At 36.1% G+C, this 21,891-nt stretch overlaps 3 protein-coding genes across 4 annotated transcripts; all 3 read right to left on the bottom strand.

Annotated features, from left to right (window-relative positions):
• Positions 1 to 908: 908 nt before the first annotated feature.
• On the bottom strand, positions 909 to 3,232 carry LOC145621458 (uncharacterized). Its single transcript, XM_081676185.1, has 6 exons — positions 3,091 to 3,232; positions 2,829 to 2,906; positions 2,661 to 2,730; positions 2,373 to 2,482; positions 1,663 to 1,777; positions 909 to 1,267 (listed from the first exon to the last, which is right to left on the bottom strand). The coding sequence occupies exons 2-6, from the start codon at positions 2,887 to 2,889 to the stop codon at positions 1,183 to 1,185; spliced, it is 441 nt and encodes a 146-aa protein (XP_081532311.1). The 5' UTR covers positions 2,890 to 2,906; positions 3,091 to 3,232; the 3' UTR covers positions 909 to 1,182.
• Positions 3,233 to 9,786: 6,554 nt separating this feature from the next.
• On the bottom strand, positions 9,787 to 12,949 carry LOC145619194 (putative cinnamyl alcohol dehydrogenase). Its single transcript, XM_081673828.1, has 5 exons — positions 12,799 to 12,949; positions 12,214 to 12,327; positions 11,294 to 11,521; positions 10,759 to 11,198; positions 9,787 to 10,230 (listed from the first exon to the last, which is right to left on the bottom strand). The coding sequence occupies exons 1-5, from the start codon at positions 12,885 to 12,887 to the stop codon at positions 10,028 to 10,030; spliced, it is 1,074 nt and encodes a 357-aa protein (XP_081529954.1). The 5' UTR covers positions 12,888 to 12,949; the 3' UTR covers positions 9,787 to 10,027.
• A 1,681-nt stretch (positions 12,950 to 14,630) lies between these two features.
• Positions 14,631 to 20,740, bottom strand: LOC145620791 (RNA pseudouridine synthase 4, mitochondrial-like). 2 transcript variants are annotated; one of them, XM_081675501.1, is made up of 10 exons: positions 20,266 to 20,738; positions 19,561 to 19,629; positions 19,313 to 19,456; positions 19,182 to 19,229; positions 19,000 to 19,080; positions 18,194 to 18,307; positions 17,934 to 18,038; positions 15,589 to 15,694; positions 15,407 to 15,453; positions 14,631 to 15,309 (listed from the first exon to the last, which is right to left on the bottom strand). In XM_081675501.1, the coding sequence occupies exons 1-10, from the start codon at positions 20,635 to 20,637 to the stop codon at positions 14,947 to 14,949; spliced, it is 1,449 nt and encodes a 482-aa protein (XP_081531627.1). In that variant the 5' UTR covers positions 20,638 to 20,738; the 3' UTR covers positions 14,631 to 14,946. The 2 variants fall into 2 exon arrangements, with proteins under 2 accessions (XP_081531627.1, XP_081531628.1); XM_081675502.1 differs by lacking the exon at positions 19,561 to 19,629 and having other exon boundaries at positions 20,266 to 20,740.
• Between the last annotated feature and the right edge of the window lie 1,151 nt (positions 20,741 to 21,891).

The raw sequence follows: 21,891 nt of genomic DNA, 5'->3' as shown, positions 1-21,891 counted from the left end.
ACTTATTTACGTAAAATTTTAGGCTAATGCAGCCATGTTCTCAGAATAAAAGCATTCGAACTAATGCAAATTTCCATGAAAAACTCCTAAGATCTAACTGTGGAGGATCTGAGGACTTTCTGGTTGCGACCACCTGAAGAGTCTGATGATGGAATAGATCATCTCTCCAGCCTACCAAAACACCAACTTTAACATAACAAAGAGGTGCGAGAGCCGAGAGACCATCAGGACGGTTTAAGCATCTTGAATATCTGCAGTTTATAGACGTCATGTGATAGCTGACCAACCTGCAAAACCTCTCCATTATGCAGACTAAAAATTTGGACTTGGAAGAGCATGAGGGCAAGGAGGAAGGGATGCCGTGGAATTTCTCCAGTTCCTCTTCCTTTACTGTCTTTCTACATCCTAGCCAGGAATGAATTCCAACAGTATTCTAGTAAATGACTACTCTCCCAGAATGGCTCCCTTGCTTCACATATTTGGGGTTGCTTGTGATATCCAGCTGCTCTAAGTTGAACTCACTGCCAGGCACAATGTGCCAACTCACTTCCCTAAACACTTAAACTGAAGAACCGCTTTGGCCTGACGAAAAGATGTAGTGACTAGTGACCCCAAGGTAGGAAGGACTAGCCAAAATTAATCATATCCCTAATTTTCATGTTTGTTGCACAGCCACTTCCTCTGAATATCTCTTTCCAGGACTAATCCAGGTCCTTTCCTCTTAAACTGTCCTGCTGTTACCACTTATCAGATTACTAGTGCTACATTTTGTTCACAAGATGACCTCTGCAATACCGTTTTATTTCATCTGGCAACTTCTATTGTTGTAAGAAATTTAGTTTAAGATAAAGGTGCTCTTTTCTTTGTAAAGAGAAAAAAAAAATGCCACAATTGTAAAATGGTTCTTGCAAGAAGAGTTGGAAAGAAATAAAAAATGGAAATGGAACTGGGAAAAGGGAAGAGGAAGATGAGAAATAACAATGGCTTCCCTTGCAAAGAGAAAGTGATTTACACCCTATAGAGAACTACTTGTATTTTTCACAATTGAGAAACCTGTTTTCCATTCTTTACAAACCAAACACAGACAAATGGGGAAATCAACTTTCTTGAAAAAAAAATTTCTCACTAATAAACCCTCTTAAAAGTTGCAGGCACTTCTGCTCTCGCCCTAACAATTTGAAGTCAAAAGCTCTTGCGACTTAACTGAGTTGCAAACTGATCAGCAGCAGTCACAGCACACGACGCAGATCCTATTGACCCTTCATATCTGTTTAACATGATGGGAATTTAAGTTAAATGTGAGAAACAAAAGAATTACTATGCACAAACACACTTGAAATTGCAATTTGCATTCAAAATATGATCATCTACATGACAGTATACTAGAAACAAACTGTCGTTAAATGTGAGGAACAAAAGAATTGCTATGCACAAACACACTTGAAATTGCAACTTGCATTCGAAATATGATCATCTACTTGACAGAATTCTAGGAACCAACTGTTGTTAATGGTAAGAAACAAAAGAACTGCTATGTACAAAATCACTTGAATGTGCAATTTGCATTCTAAGTATGATTATGATCTATGGAAGTATTCTAGGAACACATTGTCTCCATAGTACGCAGAAGGTATGAATAGATTAATGGAATTTTATACTTACAGGGCTACCAAGAGAAATGCTGCTGTTTGCATCACCACGACACCTTCACCTGAGGGCTTTGCCGTGTTCATGCACCTTGCATGAAACCAGTTCTCATGAATTGAAGTTACCAAGTCTGCAACGAAAATGTCAGGGGTTAAGAAGGCCAAAACAGTAGTGTACTAGAAGCCAGTAACATTTGACAAAGAACTGCACTTACACGACCTGATTTTGAGAAGTCATAACTTAAATCCATATCAATTTAAGAATAGTGACAATTGGGTACTGAACATCATTTTCACAACCTATAATAAGCAACATATTTTCATTGATATAAGGAGAAGATAACTCAATACATATTATTGCTTTTGAGGAAGTAAACTTTAAATCATTGCTACAAAATTAAAGCTGCTATTCTGCAAATGTTCATATAAAACAGCTGAAGAATACTATGTAGGCTTCCCTAGGCTATTGTCTAAGGTAATATCGCAGTCGGATATACACCTTTATTGATCATGAGAGGTTTAAAGAGAGAGAGCAGGAAACTTTCAAAACTTTCAAGTCAGATTAATAAACACACTTCCAAACAATAGAGATTTGTAGTCATTAGTTGAGCACAACACATTTATGTCGATGACTACACGGAATAATCAAATTTGGTTCATGTAGCCAACCCCACTTATGGGATTAAGGCTTTCATTGATTGATTGATTGAGTTGAGCACAACTCACATTCATTTGGTCCAAGGAGGAAGGTCTCAGCCTGCAAATTGTTGCGTTTTACAAAGTTTACAAACTGACTTAGTTCGATAGGATCTGCTCTATATCCTTCTTGTTCTGCACTGCAAATGCCAAATCAACCATCAGCAATTCTATGATTGGCACAACATTAAGTGTAAAAGCTCATGTCGGGGATTCGACACAGGTACTTCTACTTGATGTAAAGCGAAAAGTACATGCTTGCAACTATAAGAATCAAAACGAATGCAAAAATCACTGCAAAATAATAAAATGTCATACATAGTTGATAAGAGGCGTGAGGGTCCTGTAGGATCATAGTTGACAAGTAATGCAGCCTTTAAAGGTTGCCCTACAAATTAAAAAGCAAAATCAACAAATTGTTCATGTATATTAATAAGAATTTAAATCAAAATCCCAATTCAAACCCAGAAAGTTGAAGTTCCTAACCTGAACCTACATTATCAGGTGCCCATTTATCCCACAATCTATGAACAGCAGTCCAATCCATTCATAATCAAGTAGAAACTGCAAGAAGTAAAATTTTAAAAAACACCCAATTAAAAGAAATCGAAAACCCATCTTAAACATTCAAATTTACGGAAAATTACTGTTGAATTCTTAATTAGACAATAAAGCTATACATGATTTTTGGGTAGGTTAAAGTTATGAAATTTCACAAATTTAGTAAGAGAGAAATAAGGGAACTTACAGAAAGTGAAGAAGAAATCAAAGCCAACACTGCTGATTATGTTTCCGGACAAAAGTCAGTGCCGGAGTGTGAAAGTTTCTAGCAGGAGGAGAAAGAGTGAATATCAGAGAAAAGTGCTTCACTGCTTTGGGGCTTTGGGCTAAACAAAATCGGTTGTGCTTGTGCATGGGTCGGGTATTCGAACCAAAATACTCCACGTAGTATATACACAATACACGATGCCTTTTTTGGTGTTTAAAGAGTCATAACGGCGAGGTGAGAATCAATCGCAAGATATTTTGGAATCGAGAAGAAAGCTATAACCACTTGAACTATCCTCACTCGCTCTCGCTCTCTTTTTTTTTTTTTTTTGTGCAAAATCCCTCACTCTCATTGGATACACAATGTTGATAACTAAATTTCAAATTTTCAATATCTACACCAAATATCCAAAATTCAATTTTGGATCAAATAAGATATGGAGTATGCAAACATAAGTAACGTGTGTCACTCACTTCATTTTATTTAAGAGTCATTGATTCCTACATTATTTACATACATCTTTTTGACCATCAGTCAAATTAGGGCACTTAAATAAAAATACAAGATAAAGACAAATGATTGACCAATTGCTCACATCTTTTGACAAAGTGAGAGTGTTTTGGTATGCTAGCTAGTCTTGGAAATGATAATTAATAAAAACTTTAAATTTAGCAATTGATTAACTATATTTGTAAATTATTTTTTATTTTTAAAAAAACCACTTTTAAATGACCACTATAATAAGAGTAATTATTAATCTAGATAACTCCCTCCTTTACTTGCATACTACAGTATAATACACGAAATCGGAACGATTTAGGAGTTGTCGGGAGCTGGTGTTGGAATTTCACGGAACACTATGGGATGAATCCCGGGATCATATAATATTGTGTGGACCAATATATGACCATTATCCGTTAAAATAAAGGCCCCGTGAGAGCTTATAGCCAATAAAAGAGGCATGTACGAAAACAGGTAAAATGACCATTTAAAGGCAAATTGGATGGTTCCACCCACACAATTAAACTCTCGGAGGGTATTAGGGACCATGGTAAACATCTCGACAATTTTTTATTTTCGGGCGAAAAAAGGTCAAAAGTTACAAAATACTCCCTCCGTTTCATAATGATGTTCCTGTTTCGCAAATCGATGCAAAATTTTACCCATCTTTGACCGCAAATATCTTTAATCTCACACTAGCAAAAATTATAAAAGTTAGATATTAATAATCTACACACCAAGACGAATCAAACTAGATCCCACATGATTATATTTGCTCTTATAGATTAAGAGAAACTTAGAAGATTCTATCTTTCTTAAAAAAGTCAAAGATTCAAAACAGGAACATCATTGTGGAACGGAGGGAGTAGAAGGTTTTATAATCCATAGATTTAAAGAAAGTTTGAGGTTTTGGGGCCCGGTGGCGAAAAGTGTTGAGACCCTAAAGCTGTCAAAAACTGACCCGACCCAAGGACCCGACCTTAACGGACAAAGATCTGAACCCAACCTGTACTCGAACAATGGGGTGAATTATGGCCTTCAATCTTGCTACTTTACGCCACCGGGCCCCAAAATCTCAAAATTTCCTTAAAAATCGTGGATTATATCCTTTAATTTTGTAATTTTTCGACCTTTTTTCGCCCGTAAATAAAAATTGCCGAGATGTTTACCGTGTCCCCTAATACCCTCCGGAAGACCTATTGGGTCCGTGCAATCATCCAATATGCCCTTAAACAATCATTTTACCCGTTCACAACTTGCACCGATTTTGTAAACTCAAGCTTACCACGGATGTTTTATGACAACATATAATAATCATATATGGTTTCAAACGGCATTATATTACCCCGAGTAGTACCCCTTAAGGTCTCAAGGCTTTTCGCCACCAGGTCCCTAAACCTCAAAATTTCCTTAAAAAAACGTAGATTATAAAAAATGTCGAGATGTTTACCATGGTTCCTAATACCCTCCGGGAGTCCAATTGAGTGGATGGAACCATCCAATATGCCTTAAAACGGAAAATTTACCCGTTCCAAACTTGCACTGATATCGTGACCTCAAGCCTACCACGGACATTTATGGCAACATATAAGGGTCATATATGGTTCCAAACGTCATTATATGACCCTAAGATGTATCCCTTAGGGTCTCAAGACTTTTCACCACCAGGCCCCGTAACCTCAAAATTCCTCAAAAAGCGTGGATTATAGCCTTCAATTTTGGAATTTTTTAACCTTTTTTCGCCCGGAAATAAAAAATGCCGAGATGTTTACCATGGTTCCTAATACCCTCCGGGAGTCCAATTAAGTGGGTGGAGCTATCCAATATGCCTTAAAATGGTCAATTTACCCGTTCTAAACTTGCACCGATATCGTGACCTCAAGCCTACTACGGACATTTATGGCAACATATAAGGGTCATATATGGTTCCAAACGTCATTGTATGACCCTAAGATGTATCCCCTGGGATCTCAAGACTTTTCACCATCGGGCCCCGTAACCTCAAAATTCCTCAAAAAGTGTGGATAATAGCCTTCAATTTTGGAATTTTTTGACCTTTTTTCGCCCGGAAATAAAAAATGACGAGATGTTTACCATGGTTCCTAATATCCTCCGGGAGTCCAATTGAGTGGGTGGAACCATCCAATATGCCTTAAAACGGTCAATTTACCCGTTCTAAACTTGCACCGATATCGTGACCTCAAGCCTACTACGGACATTTATGGCAACATATAAGGGTCATATATGGTTCCAAACGTCATTATATGACCCTAAGATGTATCCCCCTAGGGTCTCAAGACTCTTCGCCACCGGACCCCGTAACCTCAAAATTCCTCAAAAAGCGTGGATTATAGCCTTTAATTTTGTAATTTTTTTAACTTTTTTTCGCCCAGAAATAAAAATTGCTGAAATGTTTTCCATGGTCCCTAATATCCTCCGGGAGTCAAATTAGGTCGGTGGAACCATCTAATACGCGCTTAAGCAGTCATTTTACTCGTTTACAATTTGTAATGATATCATAAACTCAAGCCTACCACGCACATTTATGACAACATAAAATGATCATATATGGTTTCAAACGACGTTATATGACCCCAAGATATATCCTCTAGGGTCTCAACACTTTTCGCCATGGGTCCCGAAACCTCTAAATTTCCTTAAAAAGCGTGGATTATAGCCTTCAATTTTGTAATTTTTTTGACCTTTTTCCGTCCGATAATAAAAATTTCTGAGAAGTTTACCATGGTCCTTAATACCCTCCGGGAGTTTAATTGGGTCGGCGGAAATATCCAATATGCCCTTAAACGGTCATTTTACCCGTTCGCAATTTGTTGTGATTTCGTAAACTCAAGAGTACCACGGACGTTTATGACATCATATAAAGATCATATGTGGTTTTAAAAGACATTATATGACCCCAAAATCGATGTATCCCTTAGGATCTCATGGCTTTTCGCCACAGGGCCCGGAAACCTAAAAAATTCCACAAAAAGCGTGGGTTATATCCTTCATTTTTGTAAATTTTTTAACCTTTTTTCCCCGGAACTAAAAATTGTCGAGATGTTTATTAATGGTGTGTAATACCCTTCGGGAGTACAATTGGGTCGGTGGAATCTTCCAATATGCCTTTAAACGGTCATTTTACCCGTTCACAATTTGCAATAATTTCGTAAATTTAAGTCAACCACGGACGTTTGTGACAACACATAATGATTATACAGTGTTTCAAACGACATTATATGACCCCGAGATGTATCCGTTAGGGTCTCAAGGCTTTTCACCACCGGGCCTCGAAACCTCAAATTTTCCTCAAAAAGCGTGGATTATAGCCTTCAATTTTGTGATTTTTTGACCTTTTTTCGCCCGAAATAAAAATTGTCGAGATGTTTGCAACGGTCCCTAATATCCTCCGGGAGTCAAATTGGGTCGGTGGAACCATCTAATACGCCTTTAAACGGTCATTTTAACCGTTCACAATTTGCAATGATTTCATAAACTCAAGCCTACCACGTGCATTTATGACAACATATAATGATCATATACGGTTTCAAATGACATTACATGGCCTTGAGATATATCCTCTGGGGTCTCAACACTTTTCGCCATCGGGCCCCGAAACCTCTAAATTTCCTCAAAAAGCGTGGATTATAGCCTTCAATTTTGTTATTTTTTGACCTTTTTTCGCCTGGAAATAAAAATTGCCGAGATTTTTACCATGGTCTCTAATACCCTCCTGGAGTCCAATTGGGTCGGTGGAAACTCTCAATATGCCTTTAAACGGTCATTTTACCCGTTCACAACGTGTAGTGATTTTGTAAACTAAAGCCTACCACGGACGTTTATGACAACATATAATGATCATATATGGTTTCAAACGACATCATATGACCCCGAGATATATCCCTTAGGGTATCAAGACTTTTCGTCACCGGGCCCCGAAACCTCAAAAGTTCCTCAAAAAGCGCGGATTGTAGCCTTCAATTTTGTAATTTTTTGACCTTTTTCCGTCCAGAAATAAAAATTGCCCAAATGTTTCCATGGTCCCTAATACCCTCTAGGAGTTCAATTGGGTTGGTGGAACCATCCAATATGCCCTTAAACGATCATTTAACCCATTCACAACTTGTAGTGATCGATTTCGTAAACTCAAGCCTACCACAGACATTTATGCCAACATATAATGATCATATGTGGTTTCAAACGGCATAATATAACCCCGAGATGTATCCCTTAGGGTCTCAAGGCAATTCGCCACAGGGCCCCGTAACCTCAAAATTTCCATAAAAAGCGTGGATTATAGCCTTCAATTATATAATTTTTTGACCTTTTTCGCCCGGAAATAAAAATTGCCGAGATGTTTACCATGGTCCCTAATATTCTCCGTGAGTACAATTGGGTCTGTGGATCCGTCCAATATGCCCTTAAACGGTCATTTTACCCGTTCACAACTTGTAGTGATTTTGTAAACTCAAGCCTACGTACCACGGACGTTTATGACAACATATAATGATTATATATGGTTTCAAATGACATTATATGACACCGAGATGTATCCATTAGGGTCACAACACTTTTCGCCACCTGGACTCGAAACCTCTAATTTTCCTAAAAAAGCGTGGATTATTATAACATTCAATTTTGTAATTTTTTGACCTTTTTCGTTCCGAAATAAAAATTTCCGAGATGTTTACATGGCCTCTAATACTCTCCAGGAGTCCAATTTGGGTCGGTGGAACCGTCCAATATGTCGTTAATGGTCATCTTACCCGTTCACAACTTGCAGTGATTTCGTAAACTCAAGCCAACTACGGACATTTATGACAACATATAATGATCATATATGGTTTCAAACTACATTATATGACCCCGAGATGTATTCGTTAAGGTCTTAAGGCTATTCGCCACCGGGCCCAAAGCCTCAAAATTTTCATCAAAAAACGTGGATTATAGCCTTCAATATTGTAATTTTTTGACCTTTTTTCGCCTTGAAATAAAAATTGTCGATATGTTTACCATTGTCCCTTATACCCTCTAGGAGTCCAATTGGGTAGGTAAAACCATTTAAATATGCTCTTAAACAGTCATTTCACCTGTTAACAACTTGTAGTGATTTTGTAAACTCCAGCCTACCACGGACGTTTATGACCACATATAATGATCATATATGGTTTTAAACGGCATTATATGACACCGAGATATATCCACTAGGGTCTCAACACTTTTCGCCCACCGAGCCCCGAAACCTCAAAGTTCCTCAAAAAGCGTAGATTATAGCCAGAATTGTCAAAAACTGACCCGACCCGAGAACCCGACCTTAATCGACATAGATTTGAACCCAGCCTGTACATGAACAAGGGGTTAAACTAGTGACCTATAATCCAACCTAAACCTGACCTGTTCTTAACCGAAAACCCATTTGATCCAATACTTTATGACCTGAACCCGAACCTGCCCCCGATCTGGTAGTATTAGTCAACCGATTTAATTCGACCCGAAAACAATCCGAACTCGAACTAGTACCTGATCCAATTAAAACATGAACCGAGTCATGGAAGGTTTAATAAAATTTTATATACCTTTTTTTTTCCGCTTATATAATATATACTGGTATAATTATGTTAACCCTTAATCCGATTTAATAAAATCTTTTGCTCAACTTATATTCCTTTTGTTCTCTATTACTTGTATATAGGTTTAATAAAATCTTGATGATGCTTGATCAAATTATGGAAGGCGTAATTATATAGTTCAACTTTGCCACATCGATATTTATTAGAATTGAACTTGAACCAAAACCTGACTCAACACTAACCCGAACCCGAATGTACCATCTTGTTAACCCATCCAAACCCGACTCAACACAACCCGAACCTGAAATTGAACCCGATCTGATTTTAACTCGAATTGAACCCAACCTATATCCGAAAAGGTGAACAACCCGTTATAACTTGAACTGAAATTGAAGCGACCTGAACCTGATCTGAAGCTAGATTGACCCGACATAACCTGATCCTGATTTAACCCGAGACCTAATTTGACCCGACCCAAACCCCACTTGAATACCCGAATTGACAGTTTTGTACTACATTACTACTCTGTCGTCTTAAATTTAAGTTAAATGCCCTTTTTTTTTTTTTTTTTTTTTTAATTTAAAAAAAAAAAAGAAAAAGAATGTCAGTTTACAATCACCACATTTTAGCATTGTATCACTTCACATAAAAAAGAATACAAAAGTTCATAAAAGAAGAAAAAGAAAATAAAACAAGTAAAAAGTGTCACTCATCAATTACAGGCAATACAGCTCAATATTATTTCTTCTTGCATTTTTCCATACAAAAGAAAAAGTACACTATAAATCAGAGGAGTATTCTCTCAAGACAGAACACAGTAAGTCAATTCATGGAGCAAAAGAACATCAACCATCAAGCTTGCTTCCGGCAACATCAACAACGAACCGGTATCGAACATCGTTCTTCTCAAGCCTTTCCATAGCTTGATTAATGTAATCCATCTTAACAATCTCAATCTGAGAAGTCACACCTTTTTCATTGCAGAATTGTAGCATTTCCTCTGTTTCTTTCATGCTTCCTATAAAGCTTCCTGTAATGGACTTCCTCCCTAAACATAGTGTACAAAAATCACATTAGTCATTTGTCACAATTTGTCAATTACATGATATTAGAAGTTAAGTCATGATCATTAAGAATATCTCACCTAATATAGTTGTTATCTTGATATAGGTCTAACATTGAACAATTCTTTGTACTTATTTAGATTTTAAGATTATATTAATTTCAATATTGATATGAAAACATATAATTGATTTTAAGTTAGCCGTAATTATTGAAATTGCTTCACTAATGTATGCCATTTGATATAAAATGACATGACATGAAAACACATCTTATTTATATCCTATAATAAGTCAACGGTTGAAATTTTGAATAAATCCAAAAAAAAGTGTGGGGGAAATGATGATTTAATTGTCCAAGTAGACAAATATGAGGTTTAGATATATTTTGATAAAATAATGATAACGGTAAAATTGTTGGTTTCAGAGGTGTTAATTATACATGAACCCTCAACCTTAATTTATGCCAGAATGCCCTCAAAACTTAATTTAAAGAAAAAGGGTTCGAGACTTACCAAGCATGACCATCGGGGTGAGAAAAGAAAGAGGAGTATTAATAACACCATTCAAAATCAACTTGCCATTCAACTTCAAGAGAGGAAGGTAAGGCTCAAGTGGGTGAAACACAGGAATAGTATCAATAATATAGTCAAGTGAATCAGCCAATTCTTGCACTTTCTCAGCATTTGAGCTAACCACATATTCATCAGCACCCAAATCATCCAATGCTTCCTTTCTTTTCTTATCAGATGAGCTTATGACTGTCACATTATGGCCCATTGCTTTGGCTATTTTCACTCCCATGTGGCCCACACCTCCTAGGCCCAATATCCCTCCTCTTAGCCCACTTTTGTTTAGCCCAAAATGTTTTAATGGGCTGAATATTGTTACTCCTGCACATAATAGTGGGGCTGCTTGCACTGGTTCCATCCCTTCTGGAATTTTCACCACAAATCTGCCAAGATATATAACACATTTTATGTTAAGTTTACTGTATTATAAATCGATATTTGTCCAAAATTAGTTGTCACGTGATGTTTTAGTACGTACTTTTGATCTACAACCATGTTAGTGGCAAAGCCACCTTGCGTGGGGTTGCCATCGGTGTAGACATCATTGTAAGACCAAATCTTCTTGTTGCAATATTGCTCTTCTTCCGTCTTGCAAGGGTGGCAGTTCCTACAACATCCGACGATCACCCCAATTCCGACACAATCACCTACTTTGAACTTGCTCACATTTGATCCTACCTCCACAACTTCACCCACCACCTCATGTCTGCATGGTGTAAAACAGTTAATAAATTTTAAATACTAAATTAATTGACACATAACAAATAAAGTGCTTCTTTATGAGAAATTTAATGACACGTTGATAATGTAATTTGAATTAGTTTGTAACTAATTATTACATCCGAACTAATTAATGGGCAAAAGTGGGACTGCTAATAACACACTTTTCTACTGTAGATTATTAATCTACAAAATTCAGATAAATTTTCATGATTTGTAAGACTTTATGTACACAGTCCACCTTATATTTTCAAATTTTTGGGTGATGAGTGGGTCCTAGATAGAATTTTTTGTACCTTGAATTATTTTATTAGGTGCGAAACATGTCATTTCAGGTTCGGTAAAACAAAACGCTTTTGATAAAAGATGACCAACTTTTAAATTATCTTTGAGGCAAGATTTTAAAAAAAAAATTACAATTAAGTTAATAACATGATGGGTGTTTATGCTCTGTATATCAAAATAAATCTATAATTTTGTTCTAATATTTTATTACATGCATGGTACAGAGTACTCATATTATGTCATATTACGTAGTCCCCTTTTATGTGAAACAATTTCCCGAGGGTTGAAGCAATGCGACAATGAATTCATAATAGAGGGACTAATGGTACAAAGTACAATCATCAAAACATATGACGATGAAAACGGATTTGAAGTAAGGGATCGAATACAAACCCAGGAACCATGGGATAACGAGACATGCCAAGGTCATTCTTGGCCTGATGAAGATCAGTGTGACATATTCCACATGATAGTACTTTTATGTATACGTCTTCTTCTCCTGTATTCCTGTTTTACACATTTACCATTTTTATTAAATCACTTTGCCAATATATGATTCGTCCATACATATTCGAAAAATATACATAATTAACGTGTATTAGTTAATGAAAATGAATTAAAATTAAAGGGATGTAAAAGTTATAAGTTATGGACTTATGGTACATGCAAGATCATTAAGTTATCTATGGCCCGCAAAACCACTACTCAATAAGATACGTAAACCAGTTCTTTGCTTAATACATTTGATCTTTAAGCACGAAAAATCAACCATGTACACTGAAAAAGACTACCAAATCCACAAAAATTCAGTACTATCAATAAAATCGAGTCTAATCATTAAAATCAATTCAGTTCAGTTCAATAAAGAGCGAGATCAATATCCAATTCAAATTTGAATGACCCTTTTAGCGTGTTAACTTATTATAAATCGGGATCATATGGATAACAAAATAAATGGTCGAGAGTGAGATCGAGTACCTTAGAGGGAAGGAGTATGGTGAAAGAATGCCCGAGGAGTCTCTAGCAGCCCACCCTTTGATCACCCTTTCTGATTCTTGTTTACCCATCTTATGTTTCCTTTTTCAAATATTTAGAGAGAAAACAAAAGAATTCAGCTGAAATTTGAAGAAAATTATGAGTTACTGTAGAATTTATGGTTGTTGATATACTATTGGTAGGAGTGGAAAGGAACTAGGAAGTGGGAATATATACTGGAGAAAAAGGAAGATATGTTATGAAATTATTATATATAAACAGGCGTAACAAAGGAAGGAAAATAAATGATTAAAAAATACTATTTAGCTTTTGTTTCTGTTTTTTAATTTTGTTTTTAAAAGGTTGGTGGAAGTAGCAAAATAGCAAGAAATGAGGGCAATATTAACAATAATTGATTAAATAAGCCAAAGCGCACTCACGGCACATTTAAAAGGTTGTACGTTGAAGAAGGTGGTTTTGTGGTAGGTAAACCCATTGAGGTTGCTGCGTCACTTAGTCGTCATTGTCAACAAACCTAGCCATGAAGAGTGTAAAAAGTCACTCCGGATAAAACATAATTGTCTATATAAAATTTGACTCAAACACACAATCATTGATACTACTATACTAGCTTGACATTTAAAAAAAAAAAAGCGCTCCTGAACAATTTTAGATAGGTAGTACGGAGTACTATGATGGTCATTGAAACTTAGTGAAAATCTCGGTAGATATAATGTGTTAGTACTTAGTAGGAGGAAGTTGATTCAAATCAAAGATTAGTTTAGACTTTAGAGAATTTCTTAATCTCGTATTTACCTAATTGGGCAAGCACATATTTTCATGTACCTCTACCTATTTCAAACAAATTAGGAGAATTTCATGTTTATCTTCATGCATGGGAAATTTTCTAGTTAATTACATCAATAGCTACCTACCTCTAGTAGAATGGTCTAATCATGAGTGGTTCTTCATGAATTACTTCACCAAAACATGAAAGAGTCAATTTCGCTTCTCCAAAATGTCTTGAATTATCAACATTTCTACTTTTTTAACCATAAAATTGGTAAAAATTGATAGCTTAAAAATAAGCTAGTATGGAGTACAACAAAACGAATCTAACAAAATCACACGTGAATTCATTTTAATAATGCAGCGATAGTATATTGTCAAAGTCTTCTTATACATATATTTTGGGTCTCCACCAAGAATTAGGCATGCAATGGCCTAGTGATAGAGACACAATGAATCTCATACAAGAACTTACAAAAAGGTGTGTGAGCCACAATTTTTTAGGTATATCAAAATTGACTAGACAAGATAACGAAGATAAACAAGAAGGAAAAGTAGTAGGAAAGAATTCGAGATCCAAACCCCACCATACTTAACTTTGAAAGTTGGGTAGGTGTGAAAATGATATTTTGCTGCCCATAATTCGAGCACTTTTCTTCAGTTGTTTGACACTCAATCTGAATCTCTAAATATTGCGCAATATCAGACTGTTCGTAGTTGGTAAGATGGTACCCCGTATTACAAAGTTTGCACTTCAAGTTCAACCCCAGCAACTTTTTTCTTACTTTTCTGTTCTCATCCCATATCGACATCTACATGAAGGCGACATTGCTTTTGATGTAGTTTTGACATTGTTGTGGATATAATATCAGTTCTGATATCGCCCTTGGCTCGTAATTGTAGTCGTAAAGAAAACTACTGAAACATATATCGGCTATCTTTAATACTTCTTTCCGTGTAGAATAAATTGTTTCTCTGTACCAGTTTTTTCTACATATTCTGAATCAATACAGCTTGACTATTAATTCTGAACTGAGGGTATATAATTATCTATAAAGTTTGTAATTATTGTTTCATTTTACACATGGTCGAAATATTTCAATTTAAGAAGACAAAGTCGAAATGTATTACATAGACGTTGCTCCAATCTCACTACTTTTGCTAAACCTACTCTAGAAAAGAATCATGATTCATGACAGAGTGTAACACCATGAAGAAAATCAACACATCAGAGGCTATATTGCAAGTTCTATCAGAAGGAAAACTAAATGCTATAAGCCGAAAACATGCCTTTTCCTAGGTTGCTCAAATTGGATGAAAGAATTAGAGAAGTTGAGAGTACCATCTACTAATGAACGATAATCAGGAACTTTGCTGAGCAAGATACTTCAGAAGGTCCCAACTCTTCTGCATGTGCAATGGCAAGGGGGCTACCAAGTTAACGCTGTCCAACTTAGAGAAGTCATAATCCGAATCAGGGGAGATATGATCAAGAGCTAGAGAAATGTTCGGCAAAACCATCTGTTTACAGTGCAGATGTAAGTGGGGTTGCTTTTCGGTGATGCTGCCAAATTCTGAATTGAGGCCAAGGGGATCTGGTATTGCTTCAACAACTTTCTCGTTGGGACTTGGTGATAAAGGTTCCCATTTCCGATGAGCTTGCCAACCGTATTTGTAGTCTCCAACAATAGGTGTCCCTAGAACTTCTGCACAATGTACTCGAAGCTGCATTTGGCAATTTGATAGGCGGGTGTAATGTTAGAGTAATCCAGACATGGGGAAAAGGCCATATTTAGAAGCAAAGATGTCCATCAGAATTTACCTGATGTTTCCTGCCAGTGGCTGGGCATAACTCTAACCATGTATACCCTGGGAAATTATCAGGAAAATGAAAATTTCAGTGAACCATATTCCATATGTCTCCTCTTTGGTCAGCACACAGGAACAAAATCCATTTAGAACGAAAACCTTTTATGCTAAACAATGTATCAAAATATAATATACCATACGCAGAAGTCTCGATGACTCTATACTCTGTAATAGCATGCTGGGATGAGGAAGCACGGTCTGCAATAGTAATTCGTTCTGACTTTCCATCATCGACCACCACCTAAAACAGTACGAAGTACAAGTGAATTGAAGAGTCTCAATCATTACACTAGCACTAATAACTATTCAATCACAACCACCACATATAGATAACACCAAAAGTAGTCAGATGGAAAAAAGGGGTGGGGGTGGGAGTGGGAAGCAAAGAGGTTTGGATCTCAGCTTATGAGCAATGATAAAACAGAAAAATAATCTACTAGTAATACCAGTTTAAAAACAGTGCTTACAATTGCATACCAGTAATACCAGTCCAAATGTCCAATTTCATAATGTTTGATAGGCAGTTAAAGTCCATTGTATCAGGATTACAAACAAACAATTAACAATGTCCTAAATGTATCTAAATATTAAAATGATGAATCCATCAAAATAAAAAAATTAAAAAAAAAATTAAATTTTTTTTTAAAAATAAACACAAATTACAACCAGAAAGTGTGTGGTAAGAGTTGAAGGGCCAAAGCAAGATTGCTGTGTGGGATGCTGGTAGCCATCAAAACAGTGGCTTACAATTGGTTGTGAGACCACAGGTAGCTAGGTCTAAGATCAGCAACGGCTTCTCTTTCAACACAAATCTTACTCCGTATTTCAGTAAATGGGTTAATTTGTCACGAAGCTGATTCTACTTCATATAGAGCATCCATAAGCGAACAACCTTTTCCCACAGATATGTGTTTGCCTCATAACCTTTCCAAGAGGCTTAATCAATGCCATCATAAAGTACACTAAATGTCTAAAGATCAGTGGAAATTCAACAACAAGAGAACCTCAAGAATTATATATGTATTAAGATTTTTTTTTAGGAAAATATATGTATTAAGATTAAACACTTATGACCTAGCAAGAAACTTTTTATAGCGTGGTGTAAACTTAATAAGTTATATCCCGCAAAACCAATATTGAGAGAGAAGACTTGATCCATCTCAAAATAAAAAAAATGAAAAGCCTCTTAGGACAACCTTGGTAGAAAAGAGTAAAATTATTCAGAATTATTTATAGCCTCACGATAACATTGTGAATTGCAATCAGTCCTAGAGGTTGTTAGAAAAGCCGGTAATAAGGTTTCCTACCATTCAGCAAGGATAATCAGTCTTTAGTCTATCATCATAAAATGACACGACAATCATCAGACAACCCCGAAAGGCTACTATCCATTTTTTGTTCACCCATTTCACAACCTCCTAACTGGCCCCAAATCATTGATCATTAGTTGATAGGCTAGTGTCCATTACAGTTCAGATGATCAGTATGCATATTGATGGACACTCAAAAGGATTATTTGAAGGATTATCTGATAGAGAAAAGGTTAACTAGGGATTCTTAGGTTAACTATTTGAGAGCAACGTACTCCAATGGTTGTCATACCTTTCTAATTAGTTCAAACTTCAAAGATGAGTCTTTTCGCATACATGTCATTTGCAAAGGGATAGATTTCTGATTAAAGTTATACACTAACCCAGAGTTCCACACCCAATAATCAAACTTCCCCATCACATATGGAAAAAAGAAAAGAAAAAAATTTCGGGTGGCAAGAAGGTTTTTTTTAAAAAAAAAATTAAAAATAAAATTCAATTGATCTATTTGTATGTGTTCCTACCTACAGTCAGCACATCATATGCTGCTCTATTTGACAGAGAACTTTTTTTTTTTTTTTTGGCAAGACGGAGAATAAAAGTTATGAATTCAGTACTCCCTACGTCTCTGAATAATTAACACGGTTGACTTTTCACTATTTAAATATTAACTTTGACCATAGTTTTTCAGTAACATATTACAAAATTTATCATAATACTCTATCAAATTTTAGTTTTTTTTACTGATATTTAAATATATATATAAGGTCAAACTTGTTTATTGACATGTGTGCTAAGTTTGACTATGTCAATTACTCTAAGATAGAGGGAGTATATAAACAGACATACAAATTGCAATTTTTGCGGAAAAATAATCTGTATTCTATGTATTTGTTTGATGCATTGTAAGGAATCAATTATTTAAGGTTACGTGAAAAGATCTCAGAAATTTTATTTAAAGCATGACCACAATGTAATATGAAAAGGAGGAGTGTTAACTGTAATGGAGAAAAAGTGACACCACAACAACTGACAGACTGCGTACAACCTGATCAAAGGCTAATTTGAGCCATGTACTATATGGGTTAAAAATTAATACCAAGTAAAACATTATAGGAATATATAAACGATAAATGATTTATGTAAGAGTTTAATGACCAGAGCAAGCACCTTTGCCAGTGGTACTGTGATCAATCCCTTGCAGTGTTTAGGAACCCCAAAGACAAGTGCCAAGTATCTCTTTTGTAGGATCATCTTCCCCCAGTCAATCTCGTTCTGAAAATTTAAATTATTTCATCTCTCTTATTAGTTACAACAGTTGTTTCTCACAGCAATTTGAATGGGAAAGGAGGGGGGACATGAGATTAATGTTTTATGTGACGGCCTGGTAAGAAAGAACACTACTAAAGTTGAAAAATACAGGAACTTACATTTTCCAATGTACCAATAGTTTTCTCGCGAAAAACAGAGTGAAGGATTGCTGCGCTTGTTTGTGTTCTTCCCATCACTAAGATTCCACTACTATCTCTATCGAGTCTGTGTACCTTAGAAGAAACATGAACTTTTCAGTAACAGAATTATTTAAACATGAAAGCAAGACAAATGAAATATGATTCAGTGATTCAGCCATGTTCTGACACTTAAACCACAGATACAGTGTCTGCTTCTAACCTCACATATTCAAGATAACAAGCAAAAAGCCGTGTACAATAGCTCATGAACGTTGACACTCCCATTATATTCATTTTCGCTCTTGAAATACTACTTCGAAAGCTCCAATCAATACAAATGAAGTGCTTATAATCTGAGATATTTTCTAGTCAATCCTTCCCTAGAGACTACTTCTTAAAGTCTTAGACAACATCCCTTACAGCAGAAGCAGTGGCGAATATAGTTCACACAATGGGTATGCATGTGCATATCCCTCATGCACAAAGAAAATTAGTTCATAAAAATCATAAGGTCACCCGATGGATGATTCTCCTATTACACCTCCAGCTTGTCACAAGTTTTACGCACTAGTTCATAAGTTCCCTCTTGACTTTGCAATTCACACCACGAACACTAAAAAATACCATGTGTTCTAACTTAGGACATTAACTAGCAGCAATTTACATGACACTACGACCATGCAATGCCAATACCATAAATAAAGGGAGCTTTGACGTATACACTTTGCCCCAGCACTTTGCAAAGAGGTAATTCGTGTTAGAACTGGAAAGGAAATATAACTCACCAGCCTGGGAGGTTCATTGGAGTCATATCTTAGACACGTAGCAGCCAGTTCATCTAAACTCTTTTTGATCCCAATGCCACCCTAAAGAATGATGATCACAGTAAGAGTAAAGCAATGATGCAAAGTTTCTTACATATCACAGCAGCAATGCAAAATGTTCATGTTATACCTGCCCACATTACCTGTACTGGCAGTTTCGGGGGTTTATTGATAGCAATAATGGCAGAATCCTGAAATCACACCATACCAAGAGTCATTACCAAGTGAAAGTCAGTAAACAGCAGTCAAAATTACAAATTCAACATTATAGAACCTTATACAACTCAAGGCCACGGATGAAGTTCATTTCTTCTTCACTGCACTCATACTTTTTCTGCTTCTTCACTGGTGATGATCCTTGAACAGATATAGGAAGAAAAACTCGTTCTCCTTTCTTCATCAAGTCCTTAGCTCCCACCTTCCAAAAATCAAAATTAATACTCAGAATTAGACACCAAACAACTATCATTACACATGATCATAGAAGCATACAAACTACACGAGCTATCTCATTCAAATTACCCTTTTCAACCGGCGTTCTTGGGCATCACCGCTGCAGTCCACATCTCCTTCTATGCAATCTCTTCTAACCTGCCACAGCCTCAAATAATGAATCTTCTAATTCATTAATTTTCCCAAAAATTCCCTTTCTCCCCAAACCCAACTTCCTCTAGTGCTATTTGTTAGAGGACCAACTCAACCAAAAGCTTAAGCGGATGGTTGAGGCCCATGAATATGTTTTATACTCTATCACTCCCCCTCACATGAAAGGCCCATTCGAACCCATGACCTTTGTGTCACGCTGGCTCTTGATACCTGTTAGAGGACCAACTCAACCAAAAGCTTAAGCTGATGGTTGAGGTCAAGAAATATGTTTTATACTCTATCACTATCTTTAATCTTTTTCTACACCTAACAGGCTAATACTAATCACAAACAATCCCTTTGTCTGGAATTAGTTGTCACATTGTGGTAACTGCTTGTAATTAGATACATGTATATCACATAATTCCATTGAAAGTTGAAACACCTCAATACGGAACAAGATTCAAGAGGTAAGTAAAAATGTCATTAACATTACAGCAAACTTACTTTATCAAACAATTTCATAATTCAAAAGATTAACAGAAACCCTTGTATTAACATACATCAAACATCATTGAAAAAATCGAATTTTTTTTACAACCAATAGCAGTTGATAATTTTCGAAGAGAGAGAAAAATAAACCTGTCTAAGACGAAAGAGTTTCTGAACAAGTGATTGAGGAAGATGAGGGCAACAACGAACAACCCATTTCAAAGCAGACATCGTCGTTTTAATAGACTCATTTTGTGCTTCAATATCTCGGCGGCTTAATCTTCTACCCAGTGAATCGACGTTTACGGTTGATGTATACGGCGGCAAAGTTACCCACTTTCCTTTGCCTCTCCCACCACCGCCGTCACCGCCGCCGTTTTTCTCCGTAGACTGGTGGGTTTCTTGTTTAACGGCGGCGGAGGTGAAACGATGACACTGCTGTTGGTAGAAAGTTTCGAATTTTGCGGCGGCGGCGGTTGCCGGGGAACGGAGAACTTGCCGGAAAAAGAAAGGTCCTGTCATTTTCTGGTTCTCTCTCAAGTGAAGGGGTTCGGGAGAACAAACTCTAGTTCGTCGGTCAAATTTGCTTAATTAGTGCTCCGTAGGTCGACTCGAGTGTTAAGTGCGACTTGAACTCATGACCTTAAGGTTACGCGTAGATGTGTAATTTGGGTGTATCGTGTATGGTCAGATTTGATGTGGTCAGGTTTAGTGAGGTCGGGTTAAGTTAGATTTATTAAAATTTTGAGTGTTGCTAAAGTATTTTGTCTATAAGTCGAAACTCAATTTGATTTTTTGGATCAGGTTTGTTGAGTCGGTTTTTGACACCACTAAAGGCACTAGTTAGATAGATTGTCTGTATAAAAAGTAATTAGCTACTTATAATTATGTTTGTAAGTTAGGTAGTGAGAGCCAAGCTCAAACTACTAAGCTAAATTGTTGTGTGTCAAGATCTCATACATAATTTGTTTCACTTTGTTGGTCTTGTTTGAAATCTTTTATGGATTTTAATGTAATTGAAATATCTTTTTTTTTTTGTTTTACTTATTATACTAGTAAGAAGAGTACATGTGCATGTATTGTTTGAATTATAAATGTGTAACTGCACAAAATGAAACTATTTCACAATGAATTGTAATAAAAGAACATAAGTATATGAGTATATAAAAGAACATGACATTATGACAAAAAGAGCATTGATATTCGTTGTATTTTTTCTTTTGAAACTAAATATTCGTTCTATTTTATTCAAAATTATCACATATTCTTTTATTTAATGTTCTTTAAAATATACAAGTAAAACGGAGAGTCTACAGTACACGACATACATTGTTATGTACTACAAACGATATGTACTGCTATGCACTACTAAATTAAATTATATATATAGATTTAAAATTAAAATTATTAAAATTTAATTTTCTTTAAAAAAAAATCAAAAAAGAAAAGTCAGATTCTTTCGATCTCTTCGCATTCCATTTCTCCCCATTTGCTTTCCTCTTTAATTATTCATGTATCTTGAAGCAATTATAATCAGAAGGAATAAAATCATTCAATATCATTGAAGATTCAAATGAGGTGCTTAAAAAAAAAAAAAAATTCAAATGAGGTAACTAATTTGATTTTTGTCAATTTTAAATCTCCTCACTTTCACCCTCATCTTCAGTCAGCCATCACCAGACCAGACCCTAACCCAAACCCCAACCACCGCGCGCCCAGAACCATATGACCTCGACCACTGTAGTGCACCCAAAACACCCCGACCTCGATTACCGC

This window comes from Chenopodium album, chromosome 27 (assembly GCF_948465745.1).
Source record: "Chenopodium album chromosome 27, dcCheAlbu1.1, whole genome shotgun sequence".
Lineage (NCBI taxonomy): Eukaryota > Viridiplantae > Streptophyta > Magnoliopsida > Caryophyllales > Amaranthaceae > Chenopodium > Chenopodium album.
This window is presented reverse-complemented; position numbering and strand designations above follow the sequence as displayed.